The sequence below is a fragment of the Mauremys reevesii genome, linkage group 8, assembly GCF_016161935.1.
Source record: "Mauremys reevesii isolate NIE-2019 linkage group 8, ASM1616193v1, whole genome shotgun sequence".
Taxonomy (NCBI): Eukaryota; Metazoa; Chordata; order Testudines; family Geoemydidae; genus Mauremys; species Mauremys reevesii.
Window position 1 is genome coordinate 36,174,387 of NC_052630.1, and position 15,750 is coordinate 36,190,136.

Here is a 15,750-nt window from a genome sequence, read left to right on the forward strand (position 1 = left end):
TTCTAAATTAGCTGTACAAATTAGCAGGTGCACATTTCCCAAAAGTAAAAAAAACCCAAAAACCAGCCTCTTAACAGAGATGGCTAGTAGCACTGTGCCACAGATCATTTTCAGCTTTCAGCCAAGGGAAGGGTTTGAATTTACAATGTGTGAGGGTAGCTAAGATTGTGATCATAGCACGTCTCCTTGGACCACCAAATTTCTGTGACAGTGTGCTCGTTGCAAACCCTCTTGTTGAGGCTTGCTGCATGTGTGCATGTCAATTTCTTTGGCTGATGCATGTTTTTAGCATATACTGTTATAGGGAGCCAAACTCTTCCTTTAATAACATTTTTCAGTATTGCTCCCCCCAAAAGTGGCAGTGGGTATCATGCACTAAAGTTATAAGAATCTGTTGACTGTGAAATGTCTTTTATGGGGGTTGTATCTGAGGAAGCCCTTAATTAAATGACCCCAAATTTGGGCCACTAGCTGTGCCCATCATCCCCATGAGGCACAGCAAGTTTTAAGACGATTTGAATAAGAATGTGGATGTTAGAGCTCTTAGAAGAGTCAGCCTTCAAACAAAGCTCTTCTCAACCTCAATAATAGCAGAGTTGTCAATGTGCTATAATACAGTACCCTAAGACTCTGTTGGGATACATTTGGAATTAATCTTCTTGTCTGTGGATAGGGCCGCACCAAATTCATGATCCATTTTGGTCATAGTCATAGGATTTTTAAAAATTTTAAATTTCATGATTTCAGCTATTTAAATCTGAAATTTCACGGTGTTGTAAATGTAGGGCTCTTGACCCAAAAAGGAGTTGTGGAATGGTTGCGGTATTGCTACCCTTACTTCTGTGCTGCTGCTGCTGGCAGCAGTGCTAGGCAGCTGAAGAATGGTGGCTGCTGGCTGGGAGCCCCGCTCTGAAGGCAGAGCTGCCACCAGCAGCAGTGCAGAAGTAAGGATGGCATGGTATGGTATTGCCACCCTTACTTCTTCGTTGCTGCCTGTACAGCTGGGCCCTCAGCCAGCAGCCACCACACTCCAAATGCCCAGCTCTGAAGGTGACAGCACAGAAGTAAGGATGGCAATACCGTGACCCCCTAAAATAATCTTGCGACCCCCATGCCAACTCCCTTTTGAGTCAGGACATCCAATTTGAGTGAAATCTCTACAGTATAAGGTAAAAGCACATAAAAGACCAGATTTCATGGTCTGCGACATGTTTTTCATGGCCACGAATTTGGTAGGGCCCTATCTATGGATGATCATTCTGATATTTGACCCAGGTATTTGTTGAATTAATCCATTCGTACATACTTTCCGGCTTGTTATTAATTATATTTGAGTTTTTCAGAGCTGCTTCTAATTGTGATTCTTTTTGGATTAGGTTTTACACCACTTATTCTGGCTGCAACTGCTGGACATGTTGGTGTAGTAGAAATTCTTTTAGACAAAGGTGGAGATATAGAAGCACAGTCTGAGCGCACAAAGGACACTCCGCTTTCACTGGCATGCTCTGGTGGACGCCAAGAGGTACAAATATCTTGCTTACTATTTCTTCTGTAGGTTTTGAGTTGGTGTGTAAATTACTGTGTTCATTTCTTGTTCTTTACCCTTAAATTAATATTTTCATTTTACTAAAAAAAGTCTCTAAACTTCAGGAATTGGTAGCTCTCTTGTCCCTGGAGAAGACAAGGGAATTAACTTTTGCCTTGTTTATACAGCCCCACCATTGCAGCCCTTCACTACAGATTGGAGCCATTCGTCTATCCAATTTTCATAATATAGTCTGTGAAAATCCTCAATTGAATGGGGGAGGAAGAAGGCTATTAAGCAATTCAGGGTACCCAGTCAGTCCTATCTTGCATCCTCCCCACCTGCATAGTAAGTGAAGGGGCATTCTTTGCAGTACTCCCAACTCAGAGAGAGATCAGGACCAGAAACTAAACTTGTCTTACACATACACAGCCTTCCAGAACACTAACACTAGACTAGCAGATATTTCTATTTTGACTTGTAAGTAGATGCAATGTAGACCTGACTCTCAGAAGGTAGAACCATTTTTTAAACTACTTTTAAATTGAGCTTTTCACTTTTGCTTCTAAGATGTTCAGTCTTACCTGCTTATGTCAAAGGCAGAGAAACTTGGAAGAAAACACAGGAAACTATAGTAGCACAAATGTACACATGAAAAATGCCATGATTGCAGGAGATGATAAATGTAGTAATTGGCAAGAAAATGAGGAGGCTTGTAAAGGGGAGGCATGAGTGGGAGAAATGCCCTTCCTCCGCCGTTCCCTCATCTCCCTTAACTTCCATCATGATTTGGGCATCCTTATACTTTTTGTTGGAAAGATTGTGCAACACAAACATAATCAAAATTGACTTTAAGATTCACTTTTTCATTCAAGTATCAGAGGGGTAGCCGTGTTAGTCTGGATCTGTAAAGCAACAGCAACAATCCTGTGGCTTATATAGATAAGACACATTTTTTTGCAGCATGTGTGAGCTTGGGTGACCACTTCTTCTTTCTCTTTCACCTGAAAAAGCTCATGCTGCAAAATGTCTGTTAGTCTATAAGGTGCCACAGGATTCTTTGTTGCTTTTTCATTCAAGTTGTGGGAGGCACTGAAAGGGAAACCCTCACAAATTTCAACTATATCAGACTTCCTAAGAACAGGATATGTCCTAAATCTCAGACCTCCATTCAGAGGAAGAGATTCCCTTAAAGGCTTGTAACTTCAGTTAGATAAAGTAATCCTTTTGGAGGAAAAGTGCTGCATTGACACAACCCACACAGACTGTCTTATGAATAGGATTAACTGCTGGCTCTATACAGTGCATAAGTAAAATTAAAGATCCTACAGGGGAACCTCGTCACACTCTAGCCACTGCTGCCCATGGAAACTGGTAATACACTTAAAGTTTTGATTGTGTGTTAGCCGTTATCCAGGAAGTAGCAGAAAATTAAGGCCCAGTATTCCTTTCACACTTTTTTCATGCTGTACATTTCAGGTAGTTGACTTGCTGCTGGCCCGGGGAGCAAATAAAGAGCATAGGAACGTGTCTGACTATACACCGCTAAGCCTTGCTGCATCTGGGGGATACGTCAACATCATTAAGATTCTGCTTAATGCTGGAGCAGAAATTAATTCAAGGTAACATACTCTCCATGTCATAGACAAACTGCTGTGTGGGACAGATGTTCCACTGTGGGTTTTATATCAAGGCATAAATTGGAGCTTGTAGTGCTTTCAAATCTCCCTGCTAAGTTTGCACTGTTGAAATGTTATGCCTTTTCTGACTGGATACCTTTAGGGAAGCTGCTATAGATCTCCTGCCACCAAAAAAAATAAAAACTGCCCTCAGTGTTTAGGTTGCTCTTGTGCCTGTATTAGTGCGGCATATGGCCCTGTGTACATACTTCTTTTCTCCATATTGGGATCTAGCACTCTAGGACTTTGTTTCCAGTTGAACTAGATAGAGGAACCACCCAAAGCTCACAGTGGAGCATGTGTTCTTTTGAGGCTTTACATTTCAGTGGCTCTGGGGCCCATAAAAGGAAGAACTAAAACACATGGATTTGTCTGTTAAGCAACCTGTGTTCGTGTATTGTAGGAAAGTTAACCCATTTTGTATCATCAAAATAGGTTGAAGTGTAGATGTATGTCTTTCTGATTTAGATGCAGGCCCAGTTATCTTTTTATTATTAAAATGGTTTAGAATTAGTACAAATATATACTTTAGCAAAACCTATTTCTTCTGAAAGAGAACACGTTCTCTTAGCAGGTTTTAAACCGCAAATCCTGCTGGTTTTCAATAATCTGTTTTGAATTACTGATATTTTAGGTCAGTATTTACTATAAAATGTTGAAATGTACTTGGGTTCCCAGAGGATTCATCCAGATTCATCTAGTTCTGTGATCTGTAGTTAATTATTTTCTCTCTCTTTAGGACTGGGAGTAAGCTAGGCATTTCTCCTCTGATGTTGGCTGCTATGAATGGCCATGTACCTGCAGTGAAACTGTTGCTTGATATGGGTTCTGATATTAACGCGCAAATTGAGACCAATAGAAATACAGCCCTCACCCTGGCCTGTTTCCAGGGCCGAGCAGAGGTGGTCAGTCTCCTGTTGGATAGGAAGGCCAATGTTGAACATAGGGCTAAGGTAAGCCAACAGACTAGCTTTCTCTTCAGATTTATTTTGGGCAAGAGGATTTCTTTGATTTGTCAGCTTCCTTGAAGTTTTTCTGTTAATATAAATCTTTGAGCCTATTTGCCTGTGTCGACTTCACTGATTTAAAAGCAACCCCATAGGATTGATGGCCATATATTTGATCGCTCTTGTTCAAAGCATCTCAAAAAGTTCTTTAAGGAATCTCTACCACTCACAAGGAACTGTAAAGCATAACACTTTACCAAAACCTCATTATTCTTACCCTGGAAATCAGCAAATTAAAAACATTTATAAGCAAAAGCTAGTGTGCTAAAGATAATACCCACTCTATGTTCCAGCTTCTGTCAGAATGTCAAACTTTTTTCATATACTGTGAAATAGTCATTACATGTGGAAAAACAAATGTGATTGCTTACGAGTGGCATTCATCTACTTTTTCCAAAACAGCTAATTCATACTTTCTAAATGGGAAGCAAAATAAGTCCTGACTACTTTTGGTCTTTAAAGCTCATGAGATTATAAATTTCATGGTTAACATGACTAATGTTCATTAAAAGAACACATGGGTAGAGTCCATAAAGCAGAAAAGGAACGTAATAGTGCATATATTTTGACAGTGATGCACAGATACTGCTTGCTATTATATGCACTCAACAAAAATGGTTTAGATTAAGCCTTTTTCTCTTTTAGGTGAAAACTGTGGTGTTAATATAGAACCCATGGTTTAAATATTGAGAGTTCCTGTTTCTCTTACATTCTGTGGGCCCCATTCTTTGGTACACTGGAACAGTTTTATGCCTCATTCCTGTCGCAAAGCAGTCCAAAAGTCAGCATAGACTGACACTTGGATTTCACCAGCACAGGGGAATTTTTGGTAAATCCTAGAGCTGCAGCTTTAATATCATCTGTGCCCCCTTTCCCAGCTCCTTGTGCTGGAAATGTGACTGGGGAAAGGGTGTGTGGACAGTGTTATCTTGTGCCCAGCTTCTACAATGGCCACTTGGGGATGTTGGCAACTGATCTAAATTAGAACATTCTGAGCTGGGGACTCAACTGGTATCAGGACAGCACCAGTGCCAAAGGGAATCCAAAGGTGGTGTGGAGTCACTTGTTTGACCCCCTTCTGTGCTGAATGCTCACTGTTTGCATTTGGACCTATATTTCCCTCAGTTTTAAGGGATACTTTTGTTAATAGCAAAAGCTTGCAATTGGGATTAACATCTGATGGGATTTTGCCATTCATTTGTCTCATCTACTGTAAAGCCCAAGGCCAAGATTTTAAAAAGTTTGCCTGGAGTTAGACTCCTAAATCCATAAATAAAAAACAGGCCTCTTAAGTGCTGAAACCGTTAAAGGCACACCCAGACTATATTTTGCATCAGTTGAATATTTTCTAACTTGTTTGTTTTTCAAACAGACTGGTCTCACCCCTTTGATGGAAGCTGCTTCTGGAGGGTATGCAGAGGTTGGAAGAGTTCTCCTTGATAAAGGAGCAGATGTCAATGCTCCACCTGTGCCTTCCTCAAGAGATACAGCTTTAACAATTGCAGCAGACAAAGGCCATTACAAGTTCTGTGAGCTCCTGATTAATCGGTGGGTTATTTCTTATTTCATCAGTAACATGCTGGTTCTGTCATGGAGTCCATCTGTGGACACAATCACAGTGATGAGGAATAGAGCTTAAATTCTGTGTTTCAATAATTGCTTATCTATGATTTAGAGATTAATGTAGATGGGAGAGAGATGTCCATAGCTCTGTTTTACTCCAGGCATTTGTCTCCTTTTTAGTTTATGCTATAATTTAAATAGCAAAGGATTTCCCAGCATAAGTTTTCTAGCTCACCATTGAAGGTTTGTCAGTGATGGAAAATACGAACTTGAGTGCAGTTTGAACATCCATATTTTTTAAGTAACCTTTTCTATATGTCAGCCAGGTGTGCCCTGTGACTTACATTTGTTTTTTGGTTTTTTTTAGGGGAGCACATATTGATGTTCGTAACAAGAAAGGAAACACGCCACTCTGGTTGGCAGCTAATGGTGGTCACTTTGACGTAGTGCAGTTACTTGTACAGGCAGGAGCTGATGTGGATGCAGCAGATAACCGGAAAATTACACCTCTTATGTCAGCATTTCGTAAGGTAAGTTAATAAGGCAAACTTTGATCTCATGTTTCAGCACTGAATACTTTCAAAAACAGTTTTAAATTGAAATGGGTAGTCTTGAAAGTGTCAGGAATACATCACATTTTTAAGATAAGTATATTCTGCAGAGTTTAAGTTGCTGTTTCAAAAAAAGGCTAAAATACAGCTCAACACAGACTTTTGAGGGGGTGATCTGCTTCAGTTTTGTGTATTCATCAGAGCATATGTAATTTTGCTACTGTCAGTGGGTGAGTGTCTGATCTTGGCATGAAACCATTTCACCATCACAGGTCTCCAGCCAACCATCCTCTCCTCCTTTCAAGTTTGCCACAGATGTCAGTGTCAACAACCTGCCCTTGCCCCCTGTCTGGATGAACATCAGTCTGTTTTAAACTGACCCAATTGCTGGATTCACTTCTGCATTTTCTGGATGGTCACTGTTGCTAGCTCTGTGTCACAGGCACACTTCCCAATGCAGACTCCATGTCCAGCATGCTTCTTGAGCAGTGGAACCCTGCATTTCAACAGCCTTAGACCCTGGTACCAGCGCCACAGCTCTCCCAAGCGCCTAGCAGCTTAAACGTGTTACCCCAGAGTCCACCTGGCTATAGGAGCTCGGGTTTCTTGTTAAACTCTTCCGGGACAACATGGCAGGAAAGCAAGGAGAAATGCAAGCTTAGCAAAGGAATGTCTTAAGCACAGATAATTTACTCCTAATACAGCACAGTAGAGAGTTGCAAGACTTTCACATTTAACACACAAACCTGAATGCGGTTGCCCTAGGGCTGATCTCATCCTATCTGAGAGTCCTGGATTCGGTAAGCATCCATAGGCTAGGCATACCTTCTCTCCTCCTTAGCCAGGTGGTCTTGGATGTGGTGGTGGTCACCCCTTTGACTCAGAGAAACACACTACTTTTTCTATACGCTGACTTTCCAAAGTGCCCCAACCCCACTCCACCCCTTTCCCCAAGGCCCCACCCCTGCCTCTTTCTGCCCCCGATCCACCCCTGCCCCACCTCTTCCTACCCAGTTCCACCTTCTCCCCCGAGTGCAGCATCCTCACTCCTCCCCCCACCCCGCCTCCTGCAATCCACAAAACAGCTGATTGGAGTGGGTGGGAGGCACGGAGAGGGAGTGGGGAGGTGCTGATCCACGGAGCTTGCTGGTAGGCGGGGGCACTGGGGAGGGGGGAGCGTGGAGGAAAGCTGATAGCGAGGCTTTTTTTCCCCATGAGTGCTCCAGCTTCCGGAGCACTCATGGAGTCACCACCTATGTCCCCCTTTCTCCCCATTTGCTTCAGATAAGGGAGTTCCAGGCTCCAGCCTCCTCCCCATCAGCTTCTGTGTAGACACAGATTCAAAGTCAGAGGCCCTGTTAGTGGAAAAACCCATTGTTCCAGTATGGGAGAGTCATTCAATGTTACTGGCCCTGGATTGCTCTGTCATAGTTTCTCAAGCATAATCTTTCCTTTAGGTGTTAAGCCCCTTGTACAAATTGGAGGCAGTGTGACTTGGGCAGAACACTGAACTGGGACTCAAGAGACCGCAATTCTATTTTCACTCAGGCATTGACCTGAGCAAGTCAGTTCAATGGAGTGCTGCAGTTTCCACATCCATAAAATGGGGCTAAGGGTGCCTGCCTCCTTTGTAAAGTGCTTTGAGATCTACTAATGAGAAGTGTGTTATAAGAGTTAAGTGATATTATTTATTAATCCACAAAGGAGGCTACAACACAAAATAGAGCCCCTGACGCAAAACGGAGTACATAGTTTGACAGAGATGAAAAAAATCTCTCCCAACATGTCTTGTCCTTTATCTTTAGTCAGGAAGCTATTTGGGGAAGGGACTATCTTTGCTACTGTTTTGTACACCACTACGCTCATTGTCAGTACTTTACAAACACTAATAGATGTTTTGGTACTTGGCAACATTTTATTTTAAATTACCGTTTCAGATGTTAGCTTTATAACTGTCATGTCAGCTAAAATTGTCATCCACTCACTTTTGTATTTACAGGACACTAGAATTTTATTTTATTTTATTTTATTTTACAGGGTCATGTGAAAGTAGTTCAGTACCTGGTGAAAGAAGTTAACCAGTTTCCTTCAGACATCGAGTGCATGCGATATATAGCAACCATAACTGACAAGGTGAGTTAAACTGACTTTTTGAGAGTAGACTTAGTGCATTAAGGATATTTAAAAATATGTAGGTGACCATACCGAGGTCTTAACAAGTATATAAAATTGAAACCACACATTTTGAATGTTAATTACGTGTTGTCTCATATTAAAAGTTTGGTGCCCAAATGGTAGATCCAAGATCATTTAAAGACTGAATGGATAATTGAGCTTTGTTACGACTATGTGAAACGTTCTCTTCCCACTATTTGTTATGTGGCCTTTGCCTTGCCCAGAGCACCACCAGCTGCTTCTTTCTGAGCATACATGAAATGCCTATCTTTGATCCTTAAAATTCTGGAGCTAAAAAATTTCTTTGTGGAATCATAAAATACATATATAAATATAGCAAGAATAAAATATAAAATTATTTCAGTTTTTATACAGCAATTTATTTAAATCTTTCCATCATGGATTCATTACATTTTTCTCTTAAATCAGATTAAAATGTTAACAAATTAGCTATAGAAAAAGGAAAAAGTTTCAAAAGTCAGATTACAGCCAACTGTTCTGTCACTCTATCAAAGTGAGTCATATGTAATTTAGTTATTCTTCCTTCTACTTCAGAACAGTAGAGTATTAAGGGGAAAGGCCAACAGCAAAACCTCTTAAATTCAATTTTATTCTTGCTTTTTTAGGACAGTTTTTTAAATACTAAAGTAATTAAGGAACGGGGACCAAATTAATGCATTTATTTCTAATTTTAAAAAGACTTCATACCTATTAGAGGAACTTTTCAGATGTTCACGAAACTACCCAAACTGGGAGGATTAATGTGCTTCCTTTATTGCAAAACTACCTCTAAAAAAGCTACTTTACAAATGTTAGCACTCTGTATCTTAGCATATTGGAGTAGTTGTATGTTTAGAAGTACCAGTGAGCCAATCATACACTTTAAGAGCAAGCTGCAATAATTAACTTCAGATTTTCAGGATTGCTTTAATAAAATAACTCTTATTCTTCAGGAACTATTGAAGAAATGTCACCAGTGTGTGGAGACAATTGTGAAGGCTAAAGACCAGCAAGCTGCAGAAGCAAATAAGAATGCCAGTATCCTGCTGAAGGAGCTTGACCTGGAAAAGGTGAGTGGCGAAATCTGTCATCTTAGGTTAGTTCTTGGCCAGTGCATCTGCATATGGCAACTCTTTCTTTTAGATGTGTGTAAGCTTACAGGATTTCCCTACTTCAAATTTGTAACTGTTTTAAAAACAGCATTAATTTATATTTTGTAATATAAAAGGTAGATTTCGGGATATGTAAGTAAATAGATAATTAACCCAAAAGGTGGTTTATAGAAATTGCTTTGGTTGTACTGTTTTTTTCACCCAACTTTGGCTTTTTCGGAACCCGAGAATTTTTCAGGCAAGGACCAGGGGGCATGGCAGCCAAGACCACCTGACCGCTATGGCAGCAGGCCTGCAGGGAGCAGAAGGCTGCACACCCTGATTGCTGGCACCCCCTCCTTATCCCTGTCCTTCAGCACTGCTCCAGGACTGAGCTCAGGAGGGGCCCTGGCCGGTGCGGGGGGGTCAGTACTCACAGGGTGCAGCCTTCCACTCTCCTCCTTACCCCCAGCCCTTCAATGTGGCTCATCCACTTCCTCTGCACAGTGAGGAGTGAGAGAGGCAGGGAGCCGGAAGGCTTCTTCAGCTGCTATGTAATGAGTACCTCTGCATGCTGTGAGTACCAGGAACCCCCCACGCCACTGTTGCCCTTTGTTTCTGGTTTTTACGATTATCGCTGTTTCTAAAAAATGTTGATCATACACTGATTAACAAATTAAATTAACAAAAAAAATTAAAAACCAAAATTGAAGTGCCTTATTTATGTCTCAATTCAGTGGATTTGGCATCTCTGCCTCGCTGCAGCTGGAGTATACCATGATGATGAAATACTCTCTTCTTCATTCATTGCCTGTACTGTATGAATCCCCATTGTAGAAGGTGCATATGCCCTAAGTGCACAAGCTCAGCTCTGTTTGAATAGTAGTGTCTCTTGGGGCTGCAGTGTGCAACCTCGATGTTCTTGCACTTCTTCTTCAGAATATCCAAAACTGTACAGCCCTACCCACCATCCAGCCCTTCTGACCTCCATAGGCAGCAAGTTGGAACTCGTTTGTGTCCGTTACTACCCACACTAGTTCCTTTTTTAGGAAATTTTAGGCTTGTTGCTTTTTTGGTTAATTAAGCTGTTTGCCAGCATTTTGCATTACTGTGTCCTTTATTTGGTTGCAGAATGTGAAAGCATGAGGAAAATGTCTTTAGTTAAAACTGTTAGTATATACAAAACAATAGCAGCTTGTTCTATGACTTATCTTAAAGCAGACCTTTGAGCTGTCAGATCACTTAAACAGAGTTCAGCATGGCCAGTTGGATATGAGTCTTTGAAGGAATTACTCCCATCCCCAGATGCTGCAAGTACTGCAATCAGTCACTGACTCAATAATTAACAGTCCTCAGCTTGATAATGCTGCAGTACCCAGAATAGCATTATTGGGTGCTGTACTGTGAAGGCACCTTTTTTTTTTTCTTTTCTTTTTTTTCAGGAGATCTAAAGTGGAGCTTTTGACTCTTTATGATGATTAACTCACCATGATATTTTTCACAAGAGAGAAGTTTTACCAAATTCTATTTTGACTAATTAGCCTCCTTCTGTGTCACATTAAATTTCAGTTAGTTGTTTTTTCACTTCATCTGCTAACCTACAGTTTAGTGTTGTTGGTACTACCTGACTGCCTCATTGTACCCAAGAAGTAACTGTAGTTCAGCAACTGATAACATGATAGCTATATGTAGCACATAAAGTACTTTGTGAGCCTCCTGAGTGAAAGATGTTAAGGTTGCTCCTGAAATTCTTTCACTAACTCAGGTTTTTCAACGAATTTTTGCAATTTAGTCTGAGATTATGCAAGATTACAGTGATATCCCATTAAAATATATACTAAATTGTTTTAACACACATCTCTATCATTCTGGTTGCATGCAGTTTGCTGACTGATTTCTTCTTTTTTTCCTTGATAAGTCTCATTATGAAAACTGCAGTTCCATCTAGTCCACTACTACTTCTGTTTAATTTCTGTTCATTCTGCTGTTATCATGGCTTTCTGCATAATGATTCAGGTCATAACGGAATTTTTCTTGATTATCTACCCCTCAGACATTTTTTCCATTGAAGCCCTGAATTTGTAAGCATAAGAGAATATTAATCTTTGGTATTAATGCATGGTAGAACTAAATACTAATGCTTTTCCCATAGTCAAGAGAAGAGAGCAGAAAACAGGCTCTTGCAGCTAAGAGAGAAAAGAGAAAGGAAAAGAGAAAGAAGAAGAAAGAGGAGCAAAAAAGAAAACAAGAGGAAGATGAGGAAAACAAACCTAAGGAAACTTTAGAGCTGCAAGAAGATGATGATGAAGAGGAGAATGATGATGAAGGTGAACAACATCTAATGTTTTTACTATTCTGTGGGGGGGAAGCACTTGTTGTATTGTATAAATGTTTCTAAATCCTTCTTGGTGAAAAGATATTTTAGGTGCCATCGTTTCCTTCATACTGGAAAGGAGGAGCAGTAGGACAGTAGGTTTATTCACTCTGAATATTCTTCCTACATATCTGCAAGAACTCAGTGTAGAAAATAAACATTTAAAATGTTTAAAAAAGTATTACTCTTGGGAGAATTCTGCACTACTGCATGTGTGCAGAATTCATGTCCCCTGCAGATTTCTTTGCTTCCCCGCAGAAAAATGACTGCTCCTCCGCAGCAGTGCTGGCATGTTGTTTCAGACACTTGGAGAAGCCAGTGGGGGTTGGGAATGCCCTGGTCGCTCCTACACTGTGCTGGACTCAGCTGCTAATCCTGGTGGGCTGGAGGCAGGGGAGGATGGGACTTGCTCTTCCTCTCAAGAAGTGGCCAGGGCCAGGCTTATGACTGAGTCAGACCCACCTCCAGAAACCTCCCCCAGCTGAAGGAAGTTCCGCCCTCCCCTCACTTCCTGCCCCATCACTCCTCAGCTGCAGGAGTCACTGTGCGGGCAGCTGCTCCCCTATGCATTCAGGCGCACCTCCCCTCCCCCCCCACACACACTGAGTTTCACCTTCTGCATCCAGAGGCCCCCCTGATGAGCCCCCTTCACCTAGACACACACCCACTGAAACCCAACTAGCTGCACCCAGGCCCCCACCCTGACAAGCCCCATCCCTCTATACCTGGACCACCCCAACGAGCTCCACTTCCCCAGCACCCAGACCCCCCACCCCAATGAGCCTCCCATACCCCGGCCTGCCACACACACCCAGAACCCCCATCCCGCTGAGCCTCAACCTCTGCATCCAGAACCCCAATGCCTTCACCTAGACCCCCCCCACAAAGCCCCAACCACCTTCACCTGAACCCCCCAACGAGCGCCTGTGCAACCAGGTCCCGACCCCCGCATTGACTCCCACAGTGAGCCACCTGCACCCACGTTTCCCCACACACAACCCTCTTACCCCACACACTAAGCCACTCCACACTTGGATCCTGCTGGGCTGAGCCTACTTGCCCACGCCTCATGCACCTGACACAGAGGGGCAGGGCCACAGGAGCATGCCCAGCCCTTGTGCTGGCAGCATCAGGAGCAACCTCACTACCAAGTTTTTGTCCCCAGGTGGGTGGCTGCAGGGTGATCTCTCACCTCCATGCAGCCAGTGGCATGTGCTCCCCACTGCCATGCCAGAGCCTCCACATTTTATTTACTGACAAATAAAATGTGCAGGATTTTAAAATATTGTGCGCAGAATTTTTATTTTTTGACACAAAATTCCCTCAGGAGTAAAGTATATTCTGCCATTGTTAAATGATTTCCACTATGAAAATGCACATCTGTACTAGTGATAAATGGAGATTTTTGTATGTGTAGTGTGTGTACACATGTCTCAAATTTTGTATTTTTGAGGAAGTTTTAATGGCAGGCTGACTATATCAATTGGTTCTGTGCACAGTGGTCAATATGGCAGGAGTAGTGTTGGTGCACAAAGCAAAAATCATGGAAGTATAGCTTTTAAAATTTCAGGTTTCCTAGGTATTGTTTTGTTCCCTAAATAACTTATTTTGGGATTTTAGTGCAGATAATAACTGCTTGTTCTGTGCTAACAGTGATGGATTTGAGCAGAAATGATCTTTTTAAAACCTCACATGACTTCATTTTTTAAAATGTCTAATTTCCCCTCCGGGAGGGTGAAATATTTCATCCTTGAAGAAATGAAAACTCTTGCTGAGTTTACTTGTCTGGCCTTTTTGTGTCACTGCAGTGCTTCAGAGCTCCTGCTCTGCATTAGTTTCCCATGCAACTGTCATTGTTCCCAGTGAAACTAGTTCTGTTACCATCGCATCCCCTCAACCACACATCAAATCTAGGATTTTTTAAATCATTAGAATGGCTGAATTCATTACTCTAGTGACAGCTGACAGAAATATAACTTTAATTGTGATTTCCTTAACAAGTGAGACTTTTTTTATATTAAATATATGTTGTATATTGACTTTTTTTTTCCAGTGGAGCAAGAAGTTCCTATAGAGCCTCCGAGCGCAACCACTACAACCACAATTGGAATCTCTGCAACATCAGCTACTTTCACAAATGTCTTCGGGAAAAAGAGAGCCAATGTGGTAACAACCCCTAGCACGAATAGAAAAAATAAGAAGAACAAAACGAAGGACACTCCTCAAAATGTGCAGATAATTTTGCCAGATCAGCATATATCACTAGCACAGCAAAAAGCAGATAAAAATAAAATAAATGGAGAGCCAAGAGGTGGTGGTGCAGGTGGGAATAGCGATTCTGATAACCTGGATAGCACAGATTGCAATAGCGAGAGTAGCAGTGGAGGTAAAAGCCAGGAGTTGAACTTCACTATGGATACAAACTCTTCTGGTGATAGGGGATATGCCTCATTACTGCTCCCTTCTCAGGAAGAAAAGACAAGCACCTCGGCTTCAAAAGTACAAACAAGGTGAGTCTTCAGTTTCTCTATCCTGCCCTCTCATGACTGCTGCTTGGTCTATGCCATTGTGAATCTGTTTACTGCTGCTTAGATTTAATAGAATCTGATCAAGCTCCTTACCTTGTGATGCTGGGATCCAAGAATTCTGCTTTGTTTAGTTTTGATTCTGGACTAATTGGACATGACTGAAAGTCAGAACAATCCAATGGCTGCTCAGAAGCCTGTGAGAAATAAGTTGGAGGCTCAGTCCAGTTCTTGTGAACATATTAACCACACAAAATACACTAATTGGCATTGACTGGCACCCATATTGCAGCAGCTGTGGTCTAAATACGGGCATTGAGAATGTAAAAAAAAATTGAGAATTGTTTTAACTGATAGTTTTGTCTAACCTCTAAAATTTATGCTCTGCAACTACTTTAACTACTTTTATTTTATAGTCTGTAATCAATACATCTCTGTTCCCAGACTTGAAGGTGACGCTAATCCAAATTCATTATCGGCAAGTTATAAATCTGTGTCCCTGCCTCTGACCTCTCCAAACATAAAGCTGAACCTCACTAGTCCAAAAAGAGGTCAGAAAAGAGAAGAAGGCTGGAAAGAAGTGGTTAGAAGGTAATGGGTTTTAATTGAGTGTTTTCAAATTATGTATAGACCTTCTGATTTCTAAACTGCGTACTTACACAGAACATTCAGCAGCGTTAACCTGACGGTCATGATTTATAAAAGCCCTTCTTCCTTTGTGCTAGCAGTGCTTTGCAAACAAATTACAATCATTATGGGTGGTAATTACAATTTGAAAAGCCAAACATGGCATCAGTATTTTACAGTAGGAGTGGGATCCTTTCCAGGGCCTGACACTAATCAGAAGAAAACACCTTGGAGGAGGGGGAGTTTGTTCTGGCTCTTCTTTAAGTGGGGAGGAATAGGCCAAGACTCCTTTGGTAATGAAGGAATAGACCAGCAAAAGCTCTGTCGCATTTCAGTTTCACATGGGATCTCTCAAAGATTGGTGGGTGTCAATGAAGATACACAGGGAGGTGGATGATGGACTGAGACATGGTGCTCATTATGCTCTGTTGACCCACATTCTGGCTGTTGATTCTGCTCCAACTCATTCATGACCCTAAAATAGATTTAGGAGCATGGTTATATAGTTGAAGAGCTTCTTGAGGGGGCCACTTAGGGATTTGGGGATTGGTCCTGCTTTGAGCAGCAGGTTGGACTAGATGATCTCCTGAGGTCCCTTCCAACGCTAATAATCTATGAGCTTCTGCTTCTGAA

At 41.6% G+C, this 15,750-nt stretch overlaps 1 protein-coding gene across 11 annotated transcripts in view; it reads left to right on the forward strand.

The window, feature by feature from the left end:
• The window catches only part of LOC120369909 (ankyrin repeat and KH domain-containing protein 1), a 187,582-nt gene that overhangs the window by 148,827 nt on the left and 23,005 nt on the right, over positions 1 to 15,750 (forward strand). For all 11 annotated transcript variants that reach the window (XM_039483703.1, XM_039483696.1, XM_039483699.1 and 8 more), the window contains 10 exons: positions 1,377 to 1,522; positions 3,005 to 3,147; positions 3,944 to 4,157; positions 5,584 to 5,759; positions 6,142 to 6,304; positions 8,363 to 8,458; positions 9,454 to 9,570; positions 11,744 to 11,918; positions 14,019 to 14,475; positions 14,935 to 15,081. In XM_039483703.1, the coding sequence (XP_039339637.1) occupies positions 1,377 to 1,522; positions 3,005 to 3,147; positions 3,944 to 4,157; positions 5,584 to 5,759; positions 6,142 to 6,304; positions 8,363 to 8,458; positions 9,454 to 9,570; positions 11,744 to 11,918; positions 14,019 to 14,475; positions 14,935 to 15,081 (1,834 nt within the window). The remainder of the gene's footprint in view (positions 1 to 1,376; positions 1,523 to 3,004; positions 3,148 to 3,943; positions 4,158 to 5,583; positions 5,760 to 6,141; positions 6,305 to 8,362; positions 8,459 to 9,453; positions 9,571 to 11,743; positions 11,919 to 14,018; positions 14,476 to 14,934; positions 15,082 to 15,750) is intronic.